Raw genomic sequence first — 23,189 nt, forward strand, 5'->3', positions numbered from 1 at the left:
GCTTCCAAAGAGATGTTTTAATACGTCTGTTTATCTTCCCCTTTCTAGTTTGCTTTCGAAGACCCATGAAATGCTGAGTGGCTACATCAGTGTGTCTAATCCCTTAATCCTGAGCTTTAACATCTGCATTTTAGCTAGAGCTTCCAAACAACTCTGTCAAGAAGTAAGGCCTATGTTTCCAGAGCTTATCAAACATCTTGTTCACTACTCTTTGGTGTCTCATGTTCCTGTTGTCTTGCTGCAAGCGTGGCAACACTTTCAATGGAACACAGCGACTTCTAAAGCTATGTTGGGACCTGACCCGCATCTATCGAGCCACTGTCCAGTGCCCTCAAAGGGGCAAGAAGGTCTCCTGCGCTGAGGCCTCACAAATGGGTACTGAGACTAAACCAAAGACCTAACCCTCAACTAGAATAGTTGCTCCTGTAGTCAAGAAGAAACAGTGGAAGCACAGGTCAACTTGGTAAGAGAAGCAGCTCCTCCTGAGAGGGGGTGAGAGGAAGAATCAGAAGAGGCAGCCTATTCTGCAGCAGGAGAGAAAAGAGATATAAATCATAAAAGAGTCAAAAACTACCCAGTCCCTATCCATGACCAAGCTACAAGACAGGCAGAAAGATTTCACTCATCAGCCAGGTGAGCGACTTTCTACCCGGTTGTTCCAAAGCTGGGAATATAAGAGAGAACTATTTATAGCTCGGTGGGCCCATGTAACATTAGGACATCCAGGAAGAGATGCAATGTACATTTGGGCTCGAGTTCAAGGGGTGGACCTAACCACTGAAGCCATTGCACAGGTTATTCATGAATGTGAAACATGGACCATAGTCAAGTGAGCCACATGACTAAAGCCTCTCTGGTGTAAAGGAAGGTGGCTGCAATATCAGTAAGGGAAGCCTCACAGACTGATTAGATCACACTGCCACAAACCTGCCAAGGCAAACGTCATCTGCTTACCATGGTAGAAGTACCAACTGGATGGTTGGAGACATATGCCGTAACCCAAACCACTGGCTGAAAACCCATCCTGGGCCTTGAAAAGCAAGTTCTGTGGCAAAAGATGGAATTGAGTCAGACAGTGGGACTCATTTCCAAAACAACCTCATTAGCACCCGGGCCAAGGAACATGGCACTGATTGGGTGTACCACATTCCCTATCGCACACCAGCCGCCAGAAAGACTGAAAGATACAACGGACCGTTAAAGACCATAATGAAAAGGATGGGCGCTGGGACATATAAGCAGCCAGATGCAAATTTAGCAGAAGCCACTTGGCTAGTTAATACCAGAGGATCAGGTAACCAACCTGGCCCTGACCAAATAAAAAGCCTGCAGAGTGTAGAAGGAGATAAGTTCCCTGTAATACATGTGGGCAACTTGCTGGGAAAGACAGCAGGGTTTGCTTTTGCTCAAGGATCCAGTACATTTGGTGGGTAATGCTGGAGGATGGGGAAATCCAACATGTACCTCAAGGAGATTTAACCCTGGGGGAAAATAACACGATTTGAGTTGTCTATTGTAGGAAGTACCACAGCAGGAATCACCTAAAGCAACAGAGAAAGAGCCTTGCAAAAGCTGAACAAGTGCAGCAGTGACCAAACCAGAGATGATTTTGGTGTCCAGTAACGCAACACAACATGCCTCTCCTGTTCAGAGATCACCATAACACAGAGAACCCAAGTCATGGACTAAATGAATGCACTGGACATGTTACGGACATTTCACAGGGATGACCCATAGACTAAGGGAAGATATCTGTGAATAAATCAAAGGAGGGGAAGAGGGCTGGTGGTTACTGAGGATGTATTGGACAGTGTTTTTCTCAAGCAGGACGTAAATGGTATGGAATAAGGGGTGGAGATTGTACTGGGCCTGGCTAGTATAGAATTATTTTTCTTCATAGCAGCTCTTATGGTGCTGTGTTTTAGAATTTTGACCAAAATAGTACTGATAACACACTAATGCCCTAGCTCTGCTGAACATTGTTTGCACTTTTTAATATACATTCTCCCCTCTAGTTCAAAGTAGTATCTATATTCAGAGCATTTTCTTTCAAAAATAGTTTTAACTTTCCAAAAACATATATCCACAAGACAGCTCATATTTAAAGTACAAGAACCAGAAAATGGAGGAAAGGAAAAAAAAAATTAGGTATAGTTCTGAAATTAACAGGGTTAATGTGTGAGAATTCCTGCCAGTTGCACAATTAAAATAACACCTAGGTAAGAATACAATTGGCCAGACAACATACTAGGGAACCCCCTGGCCTTACAGATGTGTACTCTCTGCGAGACCACACAGATACGTGTCAAGTGACATCAGTTGACTGCAAGTAGCACGAATCCTTACATACCTACCCCTTACAGTCAAACAAACCAGGCTTGTATTTCTGTAAGTGAAATGTAAACTTTAAAACTTCTTACTTATGGATCAAGTTTCACACTTTCTGTCAAATTGGTAAACTGGTGAAAGTCCTTCATCTTCTTGGGCTTCTCATGATAGCAGACAGCATGTTTCTGGGGCAAGCCGTGAAACACATCACATTTTTGCATAGCTATATTCATCAGTATTTAAAATTTTACATCTAAAATTTTAATCCTTGTACTAGAACATGCAAAGGAAAGCAGGAAGTACTGCAAACTTCAGACCCAAATGATCAGACCATCTTTTGATTTCTAGTATATGCTTCCCGGTGCTGAAAATAACAGATGCACAATCTCTTTTGCCTCATCTGCTTTTTCTCTATTACAATCAGCTATTTCTCTATTAATCTCAGATTATTTTACAATATATCAAGGCAAAACCAGACTAAGATCTGGTATATTTTCTTTCCCATCAGCTTTGCCTCTCCCTTCAGTCTCATTAAGAAAACGATTAGCATTTTCTAGCGCATATCCTCCTTCAAAGGCATGAAGGAGATGAGAGCCCTGAGAAGCTAATAACACCTTCTGAAGGTGCATTCCCACTATTTCTTGTCAGGTTAGATTTCAAAGCAAACTTCTGCATGCTTAGATACTATGCTGCCTTTATAGTCAGCGGAGATACTGGAATAATTATAGGGCATGTTGTATATGATCTCTTTTAAGACATCTTCTTTAAGTTTCCACTGAGTAGGAAGGGAGTCTAGGACAACTAGTACATTGAACAGATGAATCCCACACCTGTTCTGTGCAGCAAAAAAAAAAGCATAAAAAAAAGGCAAGTTAGTCAAGAATTACACTCAAATACGCCACTGTCAGTGATGGAGAAACACGCAACCAATATGCTATCCTTGTATCTACCTAAACTCAACTCCTTCTCAAAAGTATTACCACCAGAGTCACCACTGGTTTGCACAATCTTCCCTCCAGTCAGCACGAGTGCAAATGCACGTGGTGCCTGCAGGTATTCAGGTTAGTTACAAGCATCAGTCATCTGTTGAGGCAATTCTGCTTTCTCCCAAACACACCAGTCGCTTTGTTCATTCACCTTGTAAAGTCTGCCATGAATAACAGCTTAGTTGACACCAATTTTCTCAAAATGTTCCAACTCCATGCTAAAAACATTATTCCGCCACTGCTTCCAAAATGAAATGCTCACCCGGCTTCAGTCCAACCCTTCAACACCTGGGGAGGAGCCAGAGTCAGCCCGTCCCCAGCCCAGAGCTGCTCTGAGCTAGTCGTTCGCAGCACAACTTCTGTATCATCTCAGCAGCTCAAGGCTTTTCTTTCCATCTAGATGAACCAAGCTGACACGCAAGCAGAGAAAATGTGGCTCTAATCCAGATCAGTCTACACAGCTGGCCCTACAGACGGCTATTCAGAACAGGCACCTGTGAACACAGTCATTTTTCTGACCAGCAGACAAAAACTCACGGGGAAAGAAATTACAGAAGAGCCCTCCTCATTCATTCCGGCTTACATCTACAAACAACTGCTTCAGATTCCATTTTTAAAGGGATATTAAAGTGTCATCGGCTGAGTGGAAGCTGTTATTTGATTCCACTTAGTCCAAAGTAGCACAAGCCTTTTATAACACCGCAGCCCTATTTCTTAAAGTAGAAACAGGGAGGAAAATATCTGATCATATCCAGCTGTGAAATAGAAATCACAGGTCAACCAGCCTTACACTTTGAGAAACACCCACTGCAGCACGTGCACAGAGTGAAAAATAAGTAAAGTAAAAACCCAATTCATCTGCTTCTAAGTTGAACTTTCCATCATAATTTCCATACCACTCCTTACTTAATTTTTATGAGCACTCCAAGAACATAGATTTTTCTCTGATTATTTATGGAAAATCTGTTTTATATACACCAATAAAATGTCTGTAATTACAAAATCTGTTTGCTTTGGGAGGAGAGCAGCAGTTGTTTTCTGTTCCAGGCAGAACACAAATAATGGGAGCCAAAAATCAGGCGAGTAATTACAGTTCTTAAATTTCACATCATATCAACTACTAGTTAATGAACCAGTGATTTTTGCAGTTTTGAATAATAACCATATTCTTTAAAATTGCAAACTGTCCATGGATAGTTCACAAACAAGACCAAAATTGATGAAAAATTAACCACAGAATCAGAAGAAAAGTAACAACATTAGAAAAGAATTTAAGGTATAGCATAAAGATCTGATAGGGGAAGCGTCATGTGTAGAAAAGTCCTGCTTAACAACTGTTCAAGTACATGATTATGTTTTAACATGACTTTGACGGTACAGCCTGTACACCATTGAATGTGGATTTTTTCCTTTCTTGTATCTTCCCGTTACTTTTGGAGGTAAAGATGCACGCCCTCTCCTTAAGTACCTTCTTGTTGTGCTTTGTGGCTTTCTGACATGTCATACAGACCACAGAAGCAAATGGTGGACCCAAAGCACCCTACTCCTCCACAACCATTTATGCAAGTCTTGAGTGTTGCAACACTCCCTGGAGTTGCTTAAGGGCAAGTCAGCAGCCTCCTAAGCAGGTGCAAAAAATACCATGGCAGGAGATTTTCAATGACAGTAAGACTGGCTGCAGATCAGAAGCAAGGGAACCAAGCATCTCGAGGGTGTCACCGCAGAGAGGCAGCTGGTTCTCAGCTGCTAGCTCTGCCGAGTTTACACAACTTCTTCTTAGGTCCTGCTAAGCTCTACCTTAATTTGAGAAAGAACAGTGTAATATGGCACATCACCTGTGAAAGTTTACAAACTTTTGTCATAAAAAAGCTATTATGGGGACTGTTAATTTTTAAGCATTGTGACTAGCCAAGTAGCGGTTTTACTTTTTGAGCCTTTATCTGATTCCTCTTTGGATGATGAAAACACTGCCTTATTTTCACACTGACAGTAAAAAACCTATTTTTTTCTGTGCACAGCAATAGTCAAAAGCAGAAAAAATCTTACATTTTTGTACCTATTTTTTCACAAGTAGTAACACTGATACCTTATATCTGTATACTACATGTCAGCCTAGATATGTATTAGGTATATATATTCCCTAGTAATATGATGCAAAAATCCATGACAGATTACAGTGCAACATGATAAATTATACATAACATAGACCATCTTAAAATCATTCTGCTTCTTAAACTACCTTTCTGCAGATAAAAATCAGACTCAGGGCCTCAGCGATAACTCCTAATCCCGCAAGCTCCATAATGAGAACACAGCTCCAGATGCCAGAATGTTCGTTTTAACATTTCCCTTTCCAAAACCCATCTATGTTATGAACTGAAATTCACCTTAATATGAAAAGGTACATTTTAGCAGTCATTGGAATTTGTGAAGGACATTCGTATACCCAACAGAAATGTAAAACATCAGTTTCATTAAAGCTGAAAAGAATGGTGCTCTTAGTTGTTCACCTATGCACTATGCCGTGGCACCCTTTGCTCTTTCCACCCCTTGCACATTCAGCTCTTAACACTGAAAAAATCTTTAATTTTACGAAGCTGCTGCACCTCTATTATTTTTCATAAGTACTATAGTAATTTCATACATTGCCATCAAGTTTATCAATGCAGCTAGCAACATATGTATCTGCCCTTTGCAAATTACACAATAGGCTGAAGAAGGTGACTAATGTCTTTAAGGGTGCAGAACACTGCATTTGTTGTCTTGGATATACTTTCCAACATTGAATTATAAACTGTTTTGCAAGGGTAAATAGAAATGCCAGAGCCTTGTCAATTAACCATGTAAAATACTATTTTTAAAGTATCATTATATAATAAACTTCTGTAATTGAAACAAGACTCTGAATACAGAACAAATGGGTAGTATTAATTCATACCTCATTGTGCTGTCAACAGTTAATCACATGACTAATACCACATGTAGGTTGAAGCAAGAAAATCTATTTTTTTGTCTCTGCTGAGTTAATCTGGGTTATTATATGTTCGTGGTTGATCCGTTCAGAAAACAAGAATGTAGAAACTGTCTTTCAAACCCAAACAGAAGAACCACAAAAGTTTTTATTAAGTATTCACTTTCATAACACATTTATCTCCTTTTGCATTTTCACTGCCTCTAAAAATATACTGTCCATGATATTTGCATTGCATAATTGATACCAGTCTATCAGTTATACCATATTATTTTACCACCAAGTAACTTTAGACAGAAATCTTATGTATTGCTTATTTTGAAATACAATCTTTAATAATAAGCTCCATGAAGATTGTTTTCTATTACTGATCTTGCCACAGTAAAATTCAAAGAAGGCATGAAAGGTGTTTAAAGGGCATATCAGCTGACAGCCATGAGATTTAACAGCAGAGCACTCTCTAACATCACCTCTAAATTGCTTACATTATTTTTTGCAAGTGACTTTACTCATTATGATTATTATATTCTTATAGCTTGAACTATTTGTTGTTTGTCTTGGTAAAGTAAGCACTGACGTACCAATCCCACTTTGTGGGTGCAAGGTACCAGCCATTAGTCCAAATGCATCTACTGCGGTACATATCTATCTGACTCAGAGCACCCTTGCTAAAATATTGTAACTGGTGTCTTCTGGTGACCTTAACTTCACCAATGTTGAAAATTCTTTCAGAACTTTAAGAAGCAATTATCGATATTTACATTGGTGACCTTTTGGCAAATGCCAGATTTCACTCTCTTTTTGAAAACAATGACTTATGACAAACAAATGTAACAGATGTCAAAACTTGCTGAAAAAAGCACTTGAAAAACTGAAATCTGATATTAAAAATTTAAGAGTTTTCAGCTATTGTTAATGAAAAGGTCATTTTTTTTTCCTACTTAGTAGCAGGCTCAGAAGATCCCTCTCTTTTCTTACACTGGTAAGAACTTTCATAAAGATTTCCAAAATTATCTGTAAACTGAAGAACAGGAAGGTCTGAGCTCTTAAAAACCTTGAAGAAATGGGGAATGGGCTGCAAAAGTACACTATTTTGGCATGATACAGTCAGCATCATTTTCTCAACAGCAGACCCAGAGTTTCCAGTGGTGTAACAAGAAAGAAACACTTATTTCTTGATGAAGAACAAACTCCAGGCATCTTCTCCCCATTCCTCAGCAATGGTATCCCTGAGGTGAGGCTTTTTTTAGACTGCAATTACAATACGTGTTGTGGTATCAATAACAAATAACATTGTTTTACTTCATCAAATCTGAGCTCTTGGAAGTTTGTGTATTTAATTCAACAGCCTCCCAAAAGATTGGTCAATTTCTCCTTATGCTGTTCATTCAATCCTTTTACTGGTTTCAAGAAAGCTCTTCAAAGCAAAGTTTTCTTTGTAAAAAACAAGATTTTCCAGTGTCTAAAATGAAAACCCAAGAAATCTCATTGGATGAAAAGTTGATAAGGCTTTGCTAGTTTGTAGCACAGCTATTTCTACAATATGCTGCAGAACAAAGTGAGGGTTTTGCATTTATAAGCAAAAGGGTCTTCAGGTCTTTATAGAATTCATAAATGCCAGTGTCCTTAATACATTATTAAAATTCAGAAGTCATACGTAGAATAATTCATTAAAAATTCAATGTTCATGAATGTTTTTCACCACCTTTCTGCATCATGTAAGGTGGCCACAGCAGACACAGATTCAGGACTGCATTGCCATAACTTTGCACTAAAGAGAGAAAAAAATATTAGAAACAAGTGTCCAAGGCCATAAGCCTATTCAATCCTTCATCTGGAATTATCAAATATAGATTTCATTTTCACAGTCATGAATTGTATAAAATGTCCTTCTCTCTCCTATGTAGTACTGGAGAAAAATTATAACTGCGTTAAATAACCATATTTCAACCTCTGCATCTATCAGGAGGAAAGCAATTATGCGGTAATGGAGTATTCTTGCCTGATGTGGAATCCAGGTCTCTGAATTCAAACTAACCCCTTTATTCACATCCATCAGGACATACTCTTATCTACACAATATAAAACAAAGCTAATATTTTTCATGTGAAAGTAATGGAGATTCACCTGAAATGCAGTTCCTCTTAAAGATTTTATAATATAGCCTCATTCAGGGAAAAGCTGTGCCTTTGCATTAACTTCACAGCAACTTTGTGGCTAGAACAGCTGATCCCAAGCAGCATGTGAATGTACACATTTTCAGCACAGCCCTGCATCTGGCAATCTGGTGAGATTTTATGACCTGTAGGGTTCTTTTCTTTCCGATTTTTTAAATAATAGATGGCAAACATTATTATTTCTGCAAAGAAAAATTGCTATTGTCAGCTACCAGCATGACAGCAACACAACTGCTCAAATATGACATTTTTTTTATATTGCTTTACTTGCTAGCACTCAACTGATTTATAAGCTGCTTTTTGCTTTTGAAAAGAAAGGCATGAGTCACAGAATGAAAATAATAGGCTCTTGGGGGTAATTAGTACCAGTCTGGTTTTGCCACTGCTGCCATGACCTCTAGGAGTTTTTAGAAGGATTTTTTAATACAAAATTACTGTAAGTTTTGATATCTCAAGAGATGAAAGAAATACACAGGTAGAAAGGACGAAATATCAGCATTATCTGCATTTCTGAGGGCTTAAAAAAAAGCAGCAACTGTATCTGTATGGAAAGCCCAAAGGAAGACCACCCTATTAAAGAAGTAGAAAATGCTAGCATCTACAACAGTGTCCCTGTTTTTCTATACTACATCAAACACTTAATGGTAAATAAATTGTACTGACATCAGGCCATGTAAAATGCAGGTTTCTTCACCGTTTCTTCACACAGACACTAAGCAGACAAAGAATATTTTCTTCTCAAAATCTGGGCTGACAAAACTGGGAGGGCTTACACCAGGCTAAATAAGGAATTTTGGTTCCCTTCCACAGTAAATCTACAGGGGAAAAAGAGAATTACTCTTCAGACACATACAGAACATTACTCAAAAACATTGCAGAAGATTATCTGGAGAGCAGGCAACAATATAGTGAGCTTTTCTTGTGCAAGCACATTTGGGATTTGCAGCATTTTACCATGACTTTGTTCAATATAAAGCATAACCAGTGTACTAGTCGGGGATATAAATCCTAACACAAATACAGACACACACCCCTCTACATAGCACAGCTGAGGAAGAGTGGGACTCCCACTCATCAGTACTATTCTGGATCTAAAATCATGTGTGCTGGCCACTCAAAGGTTCATCTCCAGGCAGCCCCAGTTTGTCTTTTGTGTGAGAAAATCACATGCAAAAATCCAGAACTGAGGCTTTTCTGATAATGTTGAAAAAAACGAGCTAAAGGTGTCCACTTTCTAATTGTGAGACATTACGAACGTGGGAACGAATTAGCTCACATGAATCAGTGCCTCACCTTAGCTGCCAAACAAACCCAGTGGTTTGTCTGAGATTTTCACAGTACATTCCTCTGCTACAGATGTTTCAACATTAGCAGCTGGATGCAATCACCGATCAGCATCTAGATCAGACTTCCTGCAGCAGTCAATGAGGAAGATGAAAAAAACTTATACAACCGACCAAGAAAATGACTCAGTTTGCAGGGCTCTTACATAAACACTCAGGCAGCAGAAGTTATTAGGTCGAAGCTTTAAGAACCAGGGACATATAATTTCATCTTGGATTGCACGTGTTTCTTCCAGTTTGTTTTCCCATTGATCTTAATGTCATCTGGCTTTCTTTTCTTTAATCTTTTACTATGTTTCTTTGAAAACTAGGCCCTTTTATGATTAGTTTAGTTTAGTTGGGCCAAATTGTAACAGGCAAAACTCCTATTGACTTTAAAATTGAGCAACAGCTTTAGGATTATTTTTCCAGAAGATTAGATCAAATTTGGCTCTAGTCATGCACATCTTTTTTCCTTAATTCCTTTTTCAAATCTTTAACATCTGTACAGAACATGGGTGGACCTCCTCCATCATTTTCAATGGGATTGAAGCCTGTTGCTTCTGTTTATGGGATTCATTTTTGATGTAAAGGGTTCTGAGAAAACTACACTGAGGCTGTACAGAAAATAAAATGGTTGTTCTGCGTGGGGACAGATTTTGGACCATGCTCACAGCAAAGCAGGGAATTCCACCAGGTACACACATACATGCAATGAATCAGCTTCAGACATACAGCTAAGGACAAATCTTGCCATCTCCTATTCTGCTACGGACTCAAATTTAAAACTTTGGAAAAATCAGAATTGTAACATCTTCCAGGTGCCAGAGAGCAGTGCCACACAGCCACTGACTCACAGCAAACTAGGCGCTCTCTGGTCAGTGAAGACAGGCTTGATGAGGTAAAAAGAAATGGAGGGACTGCAGGAAGAAGTCTGTTACAATCAATTCTTCTGCTGAAACAGAGAAGCCACATCTTCTCATTACATGTGCTACTCTGCTAGAACTCTCTTCCAAAACACAAATTGCTATTTCACCCTTGGCATCTCGATCCACAGCTATTTGTTGGCTGGCAAACACAGAATGATTGTCTGGGAGCTCCCAGGGCAGCAAGTATGTCACTTTAGACACTTGTGAGATGACTGTTGCAACAGTAATATTGGCTTGAAGTAACAGAATGCCTTACACTCAAATAGAGGACACCTGACTAGATCAAAGATAACAATCAAATCCTACATTTCTCAATTTCAATAAATGTTTCTGAGGCTGCTCTTTCCCCTTAGGAAATGTCGACTGGACTCACTGCAAATTACGTATCAGCACTATCTTTTGGATATTAGAGTATCAACTGTTATTTCATTTATTGATTCAGCTAAAGAAAAGCACTCTGTTGTTTGCTTTAGATCAGTGAGAAATTAGTTTGGGGATGAGCTGCTTAGACAACTCCAAGCTGGCATGCCTACATGGAGACTCAGTTAAGAGAGGATTGCTGGAGTGACAAGACGTGTAAGGATACAACTGAGTAAGAGCGCAGCAAAAGCCACGTAAGCATGCATTTCTCTTTGGTGAAAGGAATGTCTTTGAAGGAAGATCACTTTCTGGGCTCATTTGCCATCACTGTCCTTAATGACATCAGAGAGAGACTGATCACCTCAACTCCGAGACATAAGGACTCTCTGCACTATATCTTTCCCCATGCAGAACCACACAGTATCCTGCCGTCATTTTGATTTCCTGATACACTTGCCTGACTGAAGGCAAGAGGTCATGTTCTTTAACAGCATCTGCTTCCCAGTGCCCCAGACACGCAACGTGCGTCTTCTGCCTAAAACGGGATCCTTCCAGCAGCCAAGTAAACTAAGTATCAACTCTTAACATTTCAATCAAAGAAAGGAGATGGCCTATGACTACATATCTATGTCATGGTCAACTTCGCTCTTTCAGTAGTGAACCCTTGATTATTTCTCTATATTCTTACAGCCTAAGAATTTTTATTGCAGAAAAACTTAAATAAGTCCAAATCAATGATAAGGAAATCCACGTACTTCTAAACAGAGAAGGTGGTTGCTGGTATGTCAACAAAAAGAGTATGTGAATGTCAGAAAGCAATGACGTTAGCCCTATTGCTACCACTAAAAATACTTTATTTCTAGATACAATAAAATCAGGAAAGCTGACTGGATTGTGCTACAGTATAGTTCAATTTGGACAGGTTTTTTTTTTTTTAAAACTGCTGCCTTTGCATGGAGTTACTTGATGTCCCTGTGAAAAAAAAATAGTATAATGCTTTGTCTATGAGGATTAAACAAGAGTAAAGATTAAAGTTAATCTAACAAGATTTGATATCATATATTAAGTATATATTAAGTAAAAGTTTCTAATTAGTCAAAGGTCTTTATATATGTCTCTTTTTTGGTATACATTGGTACTAAAGCTTTTTGCATTGACATACCATATAGATCTGTATTTCTTACCTCTATAGTGTTTGTTCTCACAGCAGCCAATCAACCAGAAATGCATACATGGAATCCAAAACATTTTCTTATGGATTTTTCAAATTAAGCTTTTGGGACTTTTGTGTGAGCAGATACCACATGCTTCCTTATAATCACTGTATTTTATTCATTCATGTTTAGAGACTGAATGTTTTAGCAAACTTTGTTTAAAACATTCTGATGAAAAAAAACCATGAAAAATCATGGTAGTCCTTGCATTAATAATAAATGCAGCTTTTAAAGCATGTCCTCTTGGAATTACTACGTAGCTAGGAATGTTAATGCAATACATAAATATTTTCACAGAATTAAAATGCTGAATACTCAGTAGGATTACAGGAAAAAGGAGGGAGTCTGAACATAATACTATGCAAACTACTGCTGGGTGACATTTTCAATTCTAGACCGGAATCCACTCTCCAAAAGAAAAGCTGCTGAAACTTGCTAAGGGTTCAAGAAATGTGAAATACATGCATTATCATGACAGGCTTTAAAAGTTTAATCTTAATTTATCCAAAAAAAAAAGTGATTGAGAGGTGACTTTAAAGTAATTTTCTTGTATTTAATTAGGAAAACAGGATTTCTGACAACAGAAGGAATTTTACCAGGGAAATATGTAAGAAGGTATCATCGCTGGGAACTGGAGTCAGGCAAGCTGATGAGAAATAAGACACATTTTCCTCTGACTGTGAACAGTGAACTCTTTGGAACAGTCTGTCTATATATGTAATAGATTAATATTCATTTGATATCTTTTAAATGTAAAGTTGATGCCTTCCCATAAGATACTCATCACTCTCACAGTGTTTAAAATCATGACTACTGGGCAGATTATGTGGCCTATATTATTCAACAGTGCAGACCAGATGGCCATAGCCATCTCTCTGGCCTCAAAATTACTGAAATGCTAATAAGTACACTCACAAATGTTTGGAAAATGGGGTTGAAGAAGAGAGAGGAGATACCGGTGCTTGGGAGCAGGCCAAAAGGTTAACGAGCCACTGGGAACATTTCAGTCCCATATTTCTACAGGGGTTAGCACTGGGAGAGACATGGAGATTTGTTTAGGGACTGTTTGTTCTAGTTAAAGTGTTTCCAGGATCTAGTTAGAAGTATTTAGAAAACCCTTTCAATAGCTAAGAATAGAAAGTAATCTACACAACTACAATAAGCAACATTTTTTCAGGTTAATGTAAGACAGCTCTGGGTTTTCCCATCTTCATCTGGCCTCTTGCTTAAGGAATCAGTTATACCTGGCCTCTTGACTACAGTCCCTTTGTAACCAGACCAGGACTTATCACATAGAGCATGGTGAAAAAAGTCTGACAGTTAATAAGGAGCTTAGGTTTGTGGACAGTAGTAGATTTTACATATTCAGATGCTATTGCTAAACATTAACAATAAATATAATATGTATATTATTATATATGTTATTATATATTTTATATAATACAGAAATATTTTATATATATATGTGTGTGTGTGTGTGTGTGTATAAAAAATAACAGAAATACTATGCATTAAGAATAAAAAGCTTTCTGCAATTTCCAGTCTTCTGGTGAATTAAAAGTCTATTTGCTTTTGTTAACTCCTCACATAGTTTTTACCCACACTTCAGTCTCTGCTTGTTCACTTGCCATGTACCATAATTTCCTGTCATTGAAACCACTCAGTTGCATTTTTATCCTCAGGGCTCCCTCTGAATAGCCTAAAAGCATCAGCAAAACTGTGAACAGCTGATCCCCTCCTCTTATGTCAATGAATGTCTCCAGCTGTTTTTTGAAGGTTTTACCTTTCTTGTAAGGTATTTATGGTTGTCCTTCATATTCTGGTGTCCAAGCATGAACCATTGAAACCCACAGTGTCTAAATGACTTAAAACATTTTAAAATCCCACTTGGATCCCTCATCACATTTAAGCTTTCAAATACCTTTGGGCAATCTGACCCAGAGTATTTGTATCCTAATTTCTGTATGAATCCTCACGGAAAAATGTAAAAACTAATAGGGAAACTTACTCCTGATAGTGCTTCTGTAAAATTTCACCTGAAATTTTATGGTTTACATGTGATCGGTATACATTTCCAGCAAGACCAAGATCAGCTGTGGAGGCTAAAACTCTTATACTGGTTTCCAGTACCAGCTGCCACACGAGAGCCTCATCTGTTTAAAATCAGTCAAAAGGCTGCTTTTGAAAGAACACAACTTTGTTAAGAATAAAGTTAAGAAATAATTAACGGAGCTGTCAGAAAATCTTACGGTATAATTAAGTTACAGCAAATTGAAGTCACTGAAATCTCTCTCACGACTGTTTGGCCAAACAGTGAAGCAAAGCAGATAATTGCTATTTACAATCCCATAACCAAGAACAGCCATTTACTGTGAAGAGCTCGAACTCCTCCATAAAACTAAGAGTTTAGAAAAGAAGCAGATTTCCATAAAGGATTACATTTTGATATAAGATACAAAGACAAATTTTGCAAGATGTCTGTAAATGAAAAACGCCATGCAGAAATTACTGTATAAAGAAATAGTTTCCTTCATACAAAACTCACAGTTTTAACCCACTATCTGATCCAGGCTGACTAATTTTTACTGCTGGAAGCTAGATATAAAATCAGGGTAACTAATACTAAGAGGTTTAAATATCAGAATTTTAAGTGATTATGGCTAGAAATACCATTTTTTCATTAATTTCTCAGAATACTCCAAATAAAGAAGTGTTTCAGTCCCATCCATCAGGGTTCCTCCAATGAGCTGCAAGAAATTAGCCTATATGCATCTTATATAAAGCATGATGTCAAATTACAATGTCTGTTCTCCAAAGAGTAAAATTCTTAAAGGTAGATGTAAATGTGCTGTTTCTTCAGTGCAATGAACCCTTAAGATTATTTTGTAATCAGACAGATAATGCTTGATTAATACTTGATTCAGGAAATAAATTCCAGACCAAATTCCTCCCTCTACTCTCTCCTAAGCTAGAACTTGAAATATAAGTGACAGAAGGAAGTTTTATAAAACTGTATATTATGTAAAAAGGTAAAAGATTTTTCTTTGGAAGAGGCTGGAATTCTTCTGGTACTGAATATGGGGAAAAATGAGCAAAGCCTCAGACCGACCAATTTCTTCAGACAAAACAATCTCCATAGATAGGCAGGAATTTCCTTGTACAGGGAATGAAAGTGACACCAAATGGGAAGTGCAATTGGAAAGCATAAAAGCAAGGTGGATTCTTAACACTAGTTGAAAGTCAGGAGAATTCAGAGACTTCAGCCACCTCCAAACATTGGAAAAACCTTGTACCAAGATATTTAAACTCTTGAAGAAATTTTAGCACATGGCTTGCAAAAAGCGGCCTGCTTCTTCACCTGCATTAACAAAGGCAGAGTCTTCGCTGGTGAAGGGTCTAGAGCACAAGTCTTATGAGGAGTGGCTGAAGGAACTGAGATTGTTTAGATTGAGGGAACTCCTGGAGAAAGGAGGCTGATGGGAGACCTGATCACTCTCTACAACTACCTGAAAGGAGCCTGTAGCCAGGTGGGTGTTGGTCTCTTTTCCCAAGTAATAAGCAATAGGACAAGAGGAAACAGTCTCAAGTTGTGCCAGGGGAGGTTTAGATTGGATGTTAGGAAAAATTTCTTCACTGAAAGGGTTGTCAAGCACCGGAACAGGCTGCCCAGGGAAGTGGTTGAGTCACCATCTCTGGAGGTATTTAAAAGGTATATAGATGTGGTGCTTAAGGACATGGTTTAGTGGTTGGACTTGGCAGTGCTAGGTTAACGGTTGGAATTGATGATCTTAAAGGTCTTTTCCAACCTAAATGATTCTATGATCTTATGATATTTTGACACCTGTAGGTACCTTTCTCTACTGCAAGTAGTCCCATGAGTTGAGGACATTTATCAATATGAACAAGATATTAGCAAAAAACTCGGTTTTGTGATTATAATACAACTGTAACAAAGATCAAACGGAGCAAAATTATAGTGCTTCCTTCAAAATAAGTAAAACAACTTGTACCAAGATGAGTTGCAAAATTAAAATTACTGCCCCATAACGTACAGATATTTGTTATATAAATTTAGCAGTACCTTCATTGCAAGGATTTTCTTTTCCTTTGTATACACACATTTCTTTGTCAGATTTGAATGCAATTTCTGCCAGCTGGATAAGAAGGGCTTACCTCCTCTTGCTCTTCCTACATGCCATGAGTTTTAATAATCTACCCTTTAAAAGGTTGTGAGGTTGTAAAGTCATCTATGGCATGCAAATAGAAGTGCTAAGAAGGAACAGCATCTAAGTTGTTATTATGCTGTTAGATTATGAAACATTATCAACAGGTGGGACAACTCAACACAGGTGTCAGCAGTAAGAGAAACATGAGGAACTGCTGCAACATAGCACAGCATTCCAACATTTTGTTATCTATTGTGTCTATTGGTGATCAGCTAGTTAAAATCTTGCATAAGGTGATTGCAAAATCTTGCATCACATGAAGTGATACTAAATAGGAGACAAGACCAAAGATCACATGAGACAAGAACACGTCTAGGGCTAAATGACGCTGTAACAGATGTGGTGACAGCTAACTTGTGGCTACCCTGCCAGCACCAGCACAGTTTCAAATCCAGGAAGATGTTCTGCTTCAGGCTGGCTTGCACCATAGCAGAGCTAATTCCCTTGAGTCTTGTTTTCCAAAGTGCTGAACACCTGCAGTTTCCTCTGATTTCAGTTGGTGTAGAGGGTACTCAGTGCTTCCGAAAACCAAGCATTATGCATGAGCAGACCTGCTCTGAAGAAGCAGATGCTCCACAAAGCCAAAAATGCCACCAATTACACAAGCTCTGTGAGTTTCCTTCAGAGCAGAGTTTGAAGTGTGCAGCTTTACAGAGATGTTTAAATACCTCCAGCAACGACAGAACAGGAATAGAGATAAGAAAATAAAAATGCCACCCTCACTACTGTCAGTCTTGCAGTATTTTAGTCATCCAAACAAAATGAGTGGTGCTCATTCTCTCCATGTTATTTGGCAGGTAAAGAAACAAACTGGAGCAGTTTCAACAGAACGAAACATTTTACATTTGGACAAGACGATTTCACACAAGAGGTGGATTTCTGAAACTGTGTCTGAGGAAATGTTCCTGTCTTCTTACTGAAAAAAAAAAAAAATCAGAGGAGGGAACTGCCTTGCTACCAACAAAGGAAACAGAATAGTGTGATTCTAAAAGCACATTGCTTTAGTGGTTTCACAGGAAAAAAAAATTATTTAAGTAACATTTGCCTAAAATTCACAGAAATATAGATTAAATATAAACACAACTGTCTGAGGTAAAATCAATAGCAGCTAGTATTGATTAGCCCACTAGTCAGTTTTTATTAAAGTGCTCTATTTTGTGCACTCTTAGAGTTAAGAGCTGGGTCTCTGTGCGCATGTGGCCATATTGCAGGGACTTAAGAGCTACAGCTTAGCCCTCTGAAACTGGCAACCAAATACAGGAGGGTTTCAATTTATCTGGAACACAAACATTTTACATGTATTAGGGGTGTATTAGAGATGTAGGCATTACAGTGTTCTTGGTATTTCAGATGATCCTTTTTTTAAAGGACAAACACCATTGTAAGGTCAGAATTACCAAAATCAAAACTAACTCTTACATGATAAATTCTGTCAGGTTGCACCACTTTTTAGAGTCCACTTTCTTCATCATCTCTTCAAAGGATTTTCCACAGGCAGGCAACTTTTCTAACATGAGAGATTCATTGCAGCGATTAGTCTGTTGACGTGCACCTAGGTAAAATCAGAAAGCACCTTAAGTCTCAAACATTGAAACAGAAGTACATTACTCAAACTCCTTCGCATAATTCTGCTTGCCACTTGCATGGTTGTAAACCTAACATTCAACTTTCTAAAGAATTTTAGAAAATAGATTAAATATACCTTCATGTAAATTTATTAAAAACATAACAGTATAAAATATTATAGGTTACCATATATAGGATCATCTTTTAGACCTAGCATAGAGGAACCTACCTAGTCACTTTTCTAATCTTACTTACCTTCTACTCATACTAACTTACTACTGCCCATTTGCATTTTTAATTCAACGCTAACTGGAGTTACTGATCATATACTTCAGTGTAGAAAGCACTTCTCAAGCTTACACAGATGCATCCTGTTCAACTAACTATATGACTGTAAATGTACTTCAACACCAGAAACATTTGTATATCTTATCAGTTAAATGGCTTGAATTCCCATAGTCACAATTAAGCTTTTTCTATATCCACTAAAGAAACTATCTACCATTATCAGATGCTGATGTTACAGCTACTTGCAAAGAAAGAGTTAACCGTGACTTGAGTAAGCCTGTATCTCTTGCAACCTGTAATGGCAACTCCACAATATTTAGAATCAAAAAGTCAAAGGTTTTTCTCATCCAGCCCAAGCCTGCACTGGAATACAAAGGTAATATTTTGATATTTCTTATAAAATTAAAATTCTGAAAAAAAATCTATTCAGACTAACTAAAGTATTTGATTTTGATAAGGCTGAAACATTTTGATTAAGTAGTTAAATATGTCTTGCTTTATCTTTATAATTGCCACTATTTTGATTGTTCTTCTATGTAGAAAATGCATACCTTTTGTAGAACATTAAAAATTACCTGTAAGTATATGTATGTCAACATATTTAATACAAATGCCTACATTAAATTAGTCAGGAAAAAACCCAGTGTGATTTCTTCTCTTTACGGCAGCACAAATCTGAGAAAAGGATTTACCTGAACAAAACTGCAACCCTAACAAACCTGTGTGTCAGGCAACCCTCCTGAGAACTCTGGAGGAACACCTTTTTTTAATAATAAAGCCAAGAAGAACAGACCATTTTGTCCTTTTTTACACATAGAAAAGGGAAATCGTTGCTGAAAAGAGCCAGTGGTTCCAATTTTGTGTAGTGACAGCCAAACGCGCTGTCAGGCGAAGCGAGGTCAAAGGCGTGCAAGCCTTCGCTTGATGCGAAGTCAGGCGCAGCCCTCGCTCTCAACTGTTCCTTACTACTTAGTCCAAAAAGGAAAAACCCAAGGCAAGATGACTGGTTTCAGGCTTCACATCGTGACCCAGCCATCAGTCAGAAACTTGAACGTCTCCATTCAAAATGGGGCGTGTGATTGCAAGACAGGCTCGAGTGCACATAAAGTGTCTTGCCCACGAAGGAGATGGCTCCATTGGAGGCTGGGCAGGAGCCCTTGCAATTTAACTCCAGCTATCACTGCCGACTCCTTGGCTGGGGAAGTCACTGACTCAGTGATCCCATGTGGCAAACAAGAGACAGCCATTGCATCTGACCAAAGAAATACTTTGCTTTCACATACTTTCCAAGAGCAGCGGGCCCATTAACTGGACAGCCTGTGCCGCCCCTGAGACCCTAAGCCTACTATTTCATACAGGCCACAGACCTCTCCAGGCATATGGCTGACTCACCGGGACCTGACTCTACCTCCTTCGTCATGTCTGATTCTCAGAGCTCTTAGAGTTGGCGCTAAGCCTTTACCCATGTCAGAAAAAAATCAGAACGACAATTAATCACTCATGTTAGAAATGGTAAAAGTTGCAAAACAGGGCTAGCGTACTTTTGTCTTTGGGAAGTTAACACGATAGCATGGACCCTGCCTATTTAAGCATTCTCGCCAATTCATCTGGCAGCGGCAGCAGCCGTAAGTTATACTTTCCACAGCTAGATCTGCAGACGAACACTAAAGCTGGGCAGAACTCAAAACCAGATATGAAAATTGCATAGCTGGCAACTTAAATCCTGCATTGATGCTTTGACAAAAGTTAAGCAAAGCTGCCTTCCCTGGCAGGATATTCTAAACAGCCAGCTATCACTTGATTTATAACCCTGTAAATCCAACAGAATACAAGTTTCTCCTCCATTACATCATGTGCGCTGACAATGTACTCCAGCCCCTTCCCAGCAGGGTGCTTAAATGAATTTTCCATGACCTTGGTGTTTTTGGTTGGCTCTCTTTAGAACTTCAATATTTTGCAGGGTTATAGAAAAAGCTCTGATAGAGTCATTTGACAGGAACAATCTGACTACACAAGAGTTTCTGTGTAAATCCCTGGCCAAAAGGGTTCAAAAATATGAATAATTCTACAATTGTACCATCACTATTGAGAGTGACTTTTACAAAACACTACAACACTCTCTGTTCATACAGTCAATGGACAAGACTAGTTGTAAAAAATGCATGATGGTTAACTAACTGAAATGAGATAGGATGGAAGCACTTCTCAAATGGCTGTCATTAACAAAATAGAAATAGAAGTTTGAATTTTAGAAGTAAAGCTCACCTGCAAATCCAAGCGTCATTAGGCCATTAACTGGGGTGGGGGGAAAAGAGAGAGATGAGTTAGTTATCTCCATACTATTATATAAAATAATTAGTGCAGATACAAGGAAACTTGAGCATAATTTAGGTTTCAACAATATTCAAAATGTTCATTCGAACATTAGTTTCAGTTTTATTAAAGAGTGTGTCTGAATGGAAAAATGAATTTAGAGAATATTATGGTTTTAAATTCCTTTTTATCTATCCTGTAAATGGCTGAGTCACGCAGACTTGTTATGGGTCTGTCCACACCACTCTTTCCTGTAGCTGCCAACATTAAGTATTAGGGACAGGGAAATTTTTACTTCAAGCTTCTTGAGGGTAAAGAAGTTGGAGAAGTTAACATATTTGCTCAAAATGTAGGTGAACTGCACATTCTAAATTGTAGAGCAAAAACAAATAAACCTTTTGCTATTAAAATTAAGCAAGCACAGAATCATAAGTAAGTGTATATTCATTTAGAAACATAATACTGTGTTTCATGGTATCTACCTTTTGCACAGTGAAGTCATACATTTTGAAAAACATTATGTTTAAAAACTGTAAGCTTCTCACGCAGACGTTATGCTAACACAAGTATGTCAGAAGAGCACCCTAATGGAAACACAGACTATGCCAACAGCAGGAGTCTTCTGATCAGCAATTTGCAGTACATCCAGATGGATTAAATTAACAGAAGCCCACTGTGTTCACACAGCTCCAGCCACACTTAGGATTTTGCAAATATAGCTAAGAGGGATGTGGCTTCAATTATTTTTGATGTCCCACTGAAAAAAATTGCTGACAAATATTTATAGTATTAAACCTTGCATCAGAAATGAAATGAGTAATTTCACACAGATGGGTGCTTCCTGCTCCTTGTTTATACCCTATGCATCACTGCAGTAAAATGAATCAAGATATATGTAGCAGAGTATCAGTCCAAATCATATTGATCTAGATTGTGCATTCACTGAGATGCATCAAGCTCTCGACTGAGTTAACTGCAAATTGTTCCATACATACATCTGAGAAGAATTTAGATCCTTCTAAGGAACATACTTTTCTTCCAGAAAGCATTAATCTCTTATTTACTAATGAGCCAGAATGTACTGAAACTGTGAAGAGCAGGAACCCATGTATCAGAAAATTCCGTTGCATCCAAACGCACAGAGCTGAAACTCCATTATACACTTGGATGGCTGTATCTCCTTCACAAATAGAGCACTTTTCTTTCCAGGTTATTAGCTGTTATACTAGTAAATATACTTGAGACCCTGGGTGGGTTTTTCTTTAATTCTCACTTGAAAATGTGCCTTATCAACTGCAGAAAACTGAAGATGAAATTAAAAGCACACACTTTCTGAGGAAGCTGAACCCACCCATTCTAAGGAAACAGTCTAGACGTACATAAGTGCCCTAGATACTCCCCTTGAGGATGACAGACTGCACCTCCAATTCTTACTCTATCAATTCCTATCACTGATCCCTAGATCCTTCATAGTTATTGCTGCAGTAATCCTCACAAGACCACGGTGAGGCACATAAAACAGGATTTACGACGAGAACCAGGAAGAGAAAGCAACACGTCCATGTTTTACAGATGAGAGGTTTAGTGACTATCCCAGTGTCAGGCAGGGAAGCTGTGATAAACCATGTACCAAATAAAGGCTCATAGGTTTTGTGCTCACAAATCCCTCTGCTCACAGGAAAATATGCTTTTTGCATTTTCTGATCTGCTCATAACAAAGCAACAGAGCATGTTTTGCACCTAGCCTCAATCAAAAGATCCAGATACCTTCAGAGAAGGATAAAACAACAATCCAGACCACCACATGCTATCATGCCCACCACTCTGTTTTCTTTGCTCCTAGATATCCAACTCATAACAAAGATTTAACCAGGAGACTACAGATTGTTGGCCGTGATAGTTTACACAAAAAGTATGACGTCTCCAGCAGCTCTTTTAAGAAGGGGCAAGTTCAGCTTATTTCTTCAAAGGTCAATGCCATCACAACTCATTAGAAGGCACATAGAGAGAGCAAAGTGGGTCACAGTGTTGGAAGATGTTGCCATGATCCCAAAACAAACAGTTGCCATGCACTCCTACCTGAACCAACATTAAGGGAGGGCAAAGGAGGTTCAGTTTAACTGTACCAGTTGTCTGCAGGTAAAATGATGTTAATAATGGACCACAGCAATGGCCTTTAACTTTTCTTTTCTCCATACACTGTAGCAGCATGTAAGATCACCCCTAGCATTAGTGGAATCAGATGCGAAGGGATCAACCAGCTTGGAGCCAGAGTAAGAGGTGAAGAAAAGTACCATCAACTGAAAGATGGGGGAAAATAGGTTTGAAGAGCCTTTGGAAAGAAAAAGAAAAGATAAGCAAAATAGGATAAAGGAATAGAAAATAAGAAAACCAAGAAAAAAAAAAAACAAGTTTTTATTTATTAACAACCTACTTCAAAATCTTGTATATCAAAAAGAAAGAAAATCTGATCCTAGACCTTCACTGCAGCCTCTTATTATCTACTCTC

General features: G+C 38.4%; 1 protein-coding gene across 2 annotated transcripts in view; it reads right to left on the bottom strand.

Annotated features, from left to right (window-relative positions):
- Positions 1–23,189, bottom strand: part of RAMP3 (receptor activity modifying protein 3) — a 56,239-nt gene that overhangs the window by 17,391 nt on the left and 15,659 nt on the right. Inside the window, exons 2-3 of one of the 2 annotated variants that reach the window (XM_054817333.1) lie at positions 20,633–20,662; positions 17,933–18,065 (exon numbers count right to left, since the gene is read on the bottom strand). In XM_054817333.1, coding sequence (XP_054673308.1) covers positions 17,933–18,065; positions 20,633–20,662 — 163 coding nt within the window. The remainder of the gene's footprint in view (positions 1–17,932; positions 18,066–20,632; positions 20,663–23,189) is intronic. The other variant, XM_054817335.1, reaches the window with a different exon arrangement.

This window comes from Grus americana, chromosome 2 (assembly GCF_028858705.1).
Source record: "Grus americana isolate bGruAme1 chromosome 2, bGruAme1.mat, whole genome shotgun sequence".
NCBI classification, from domain to species: domain Eukaryota; kingdom Metazoa; phylum Chordata; class Aves; order Gruiformes; family Gruidae; genus Grus; species Grus americana.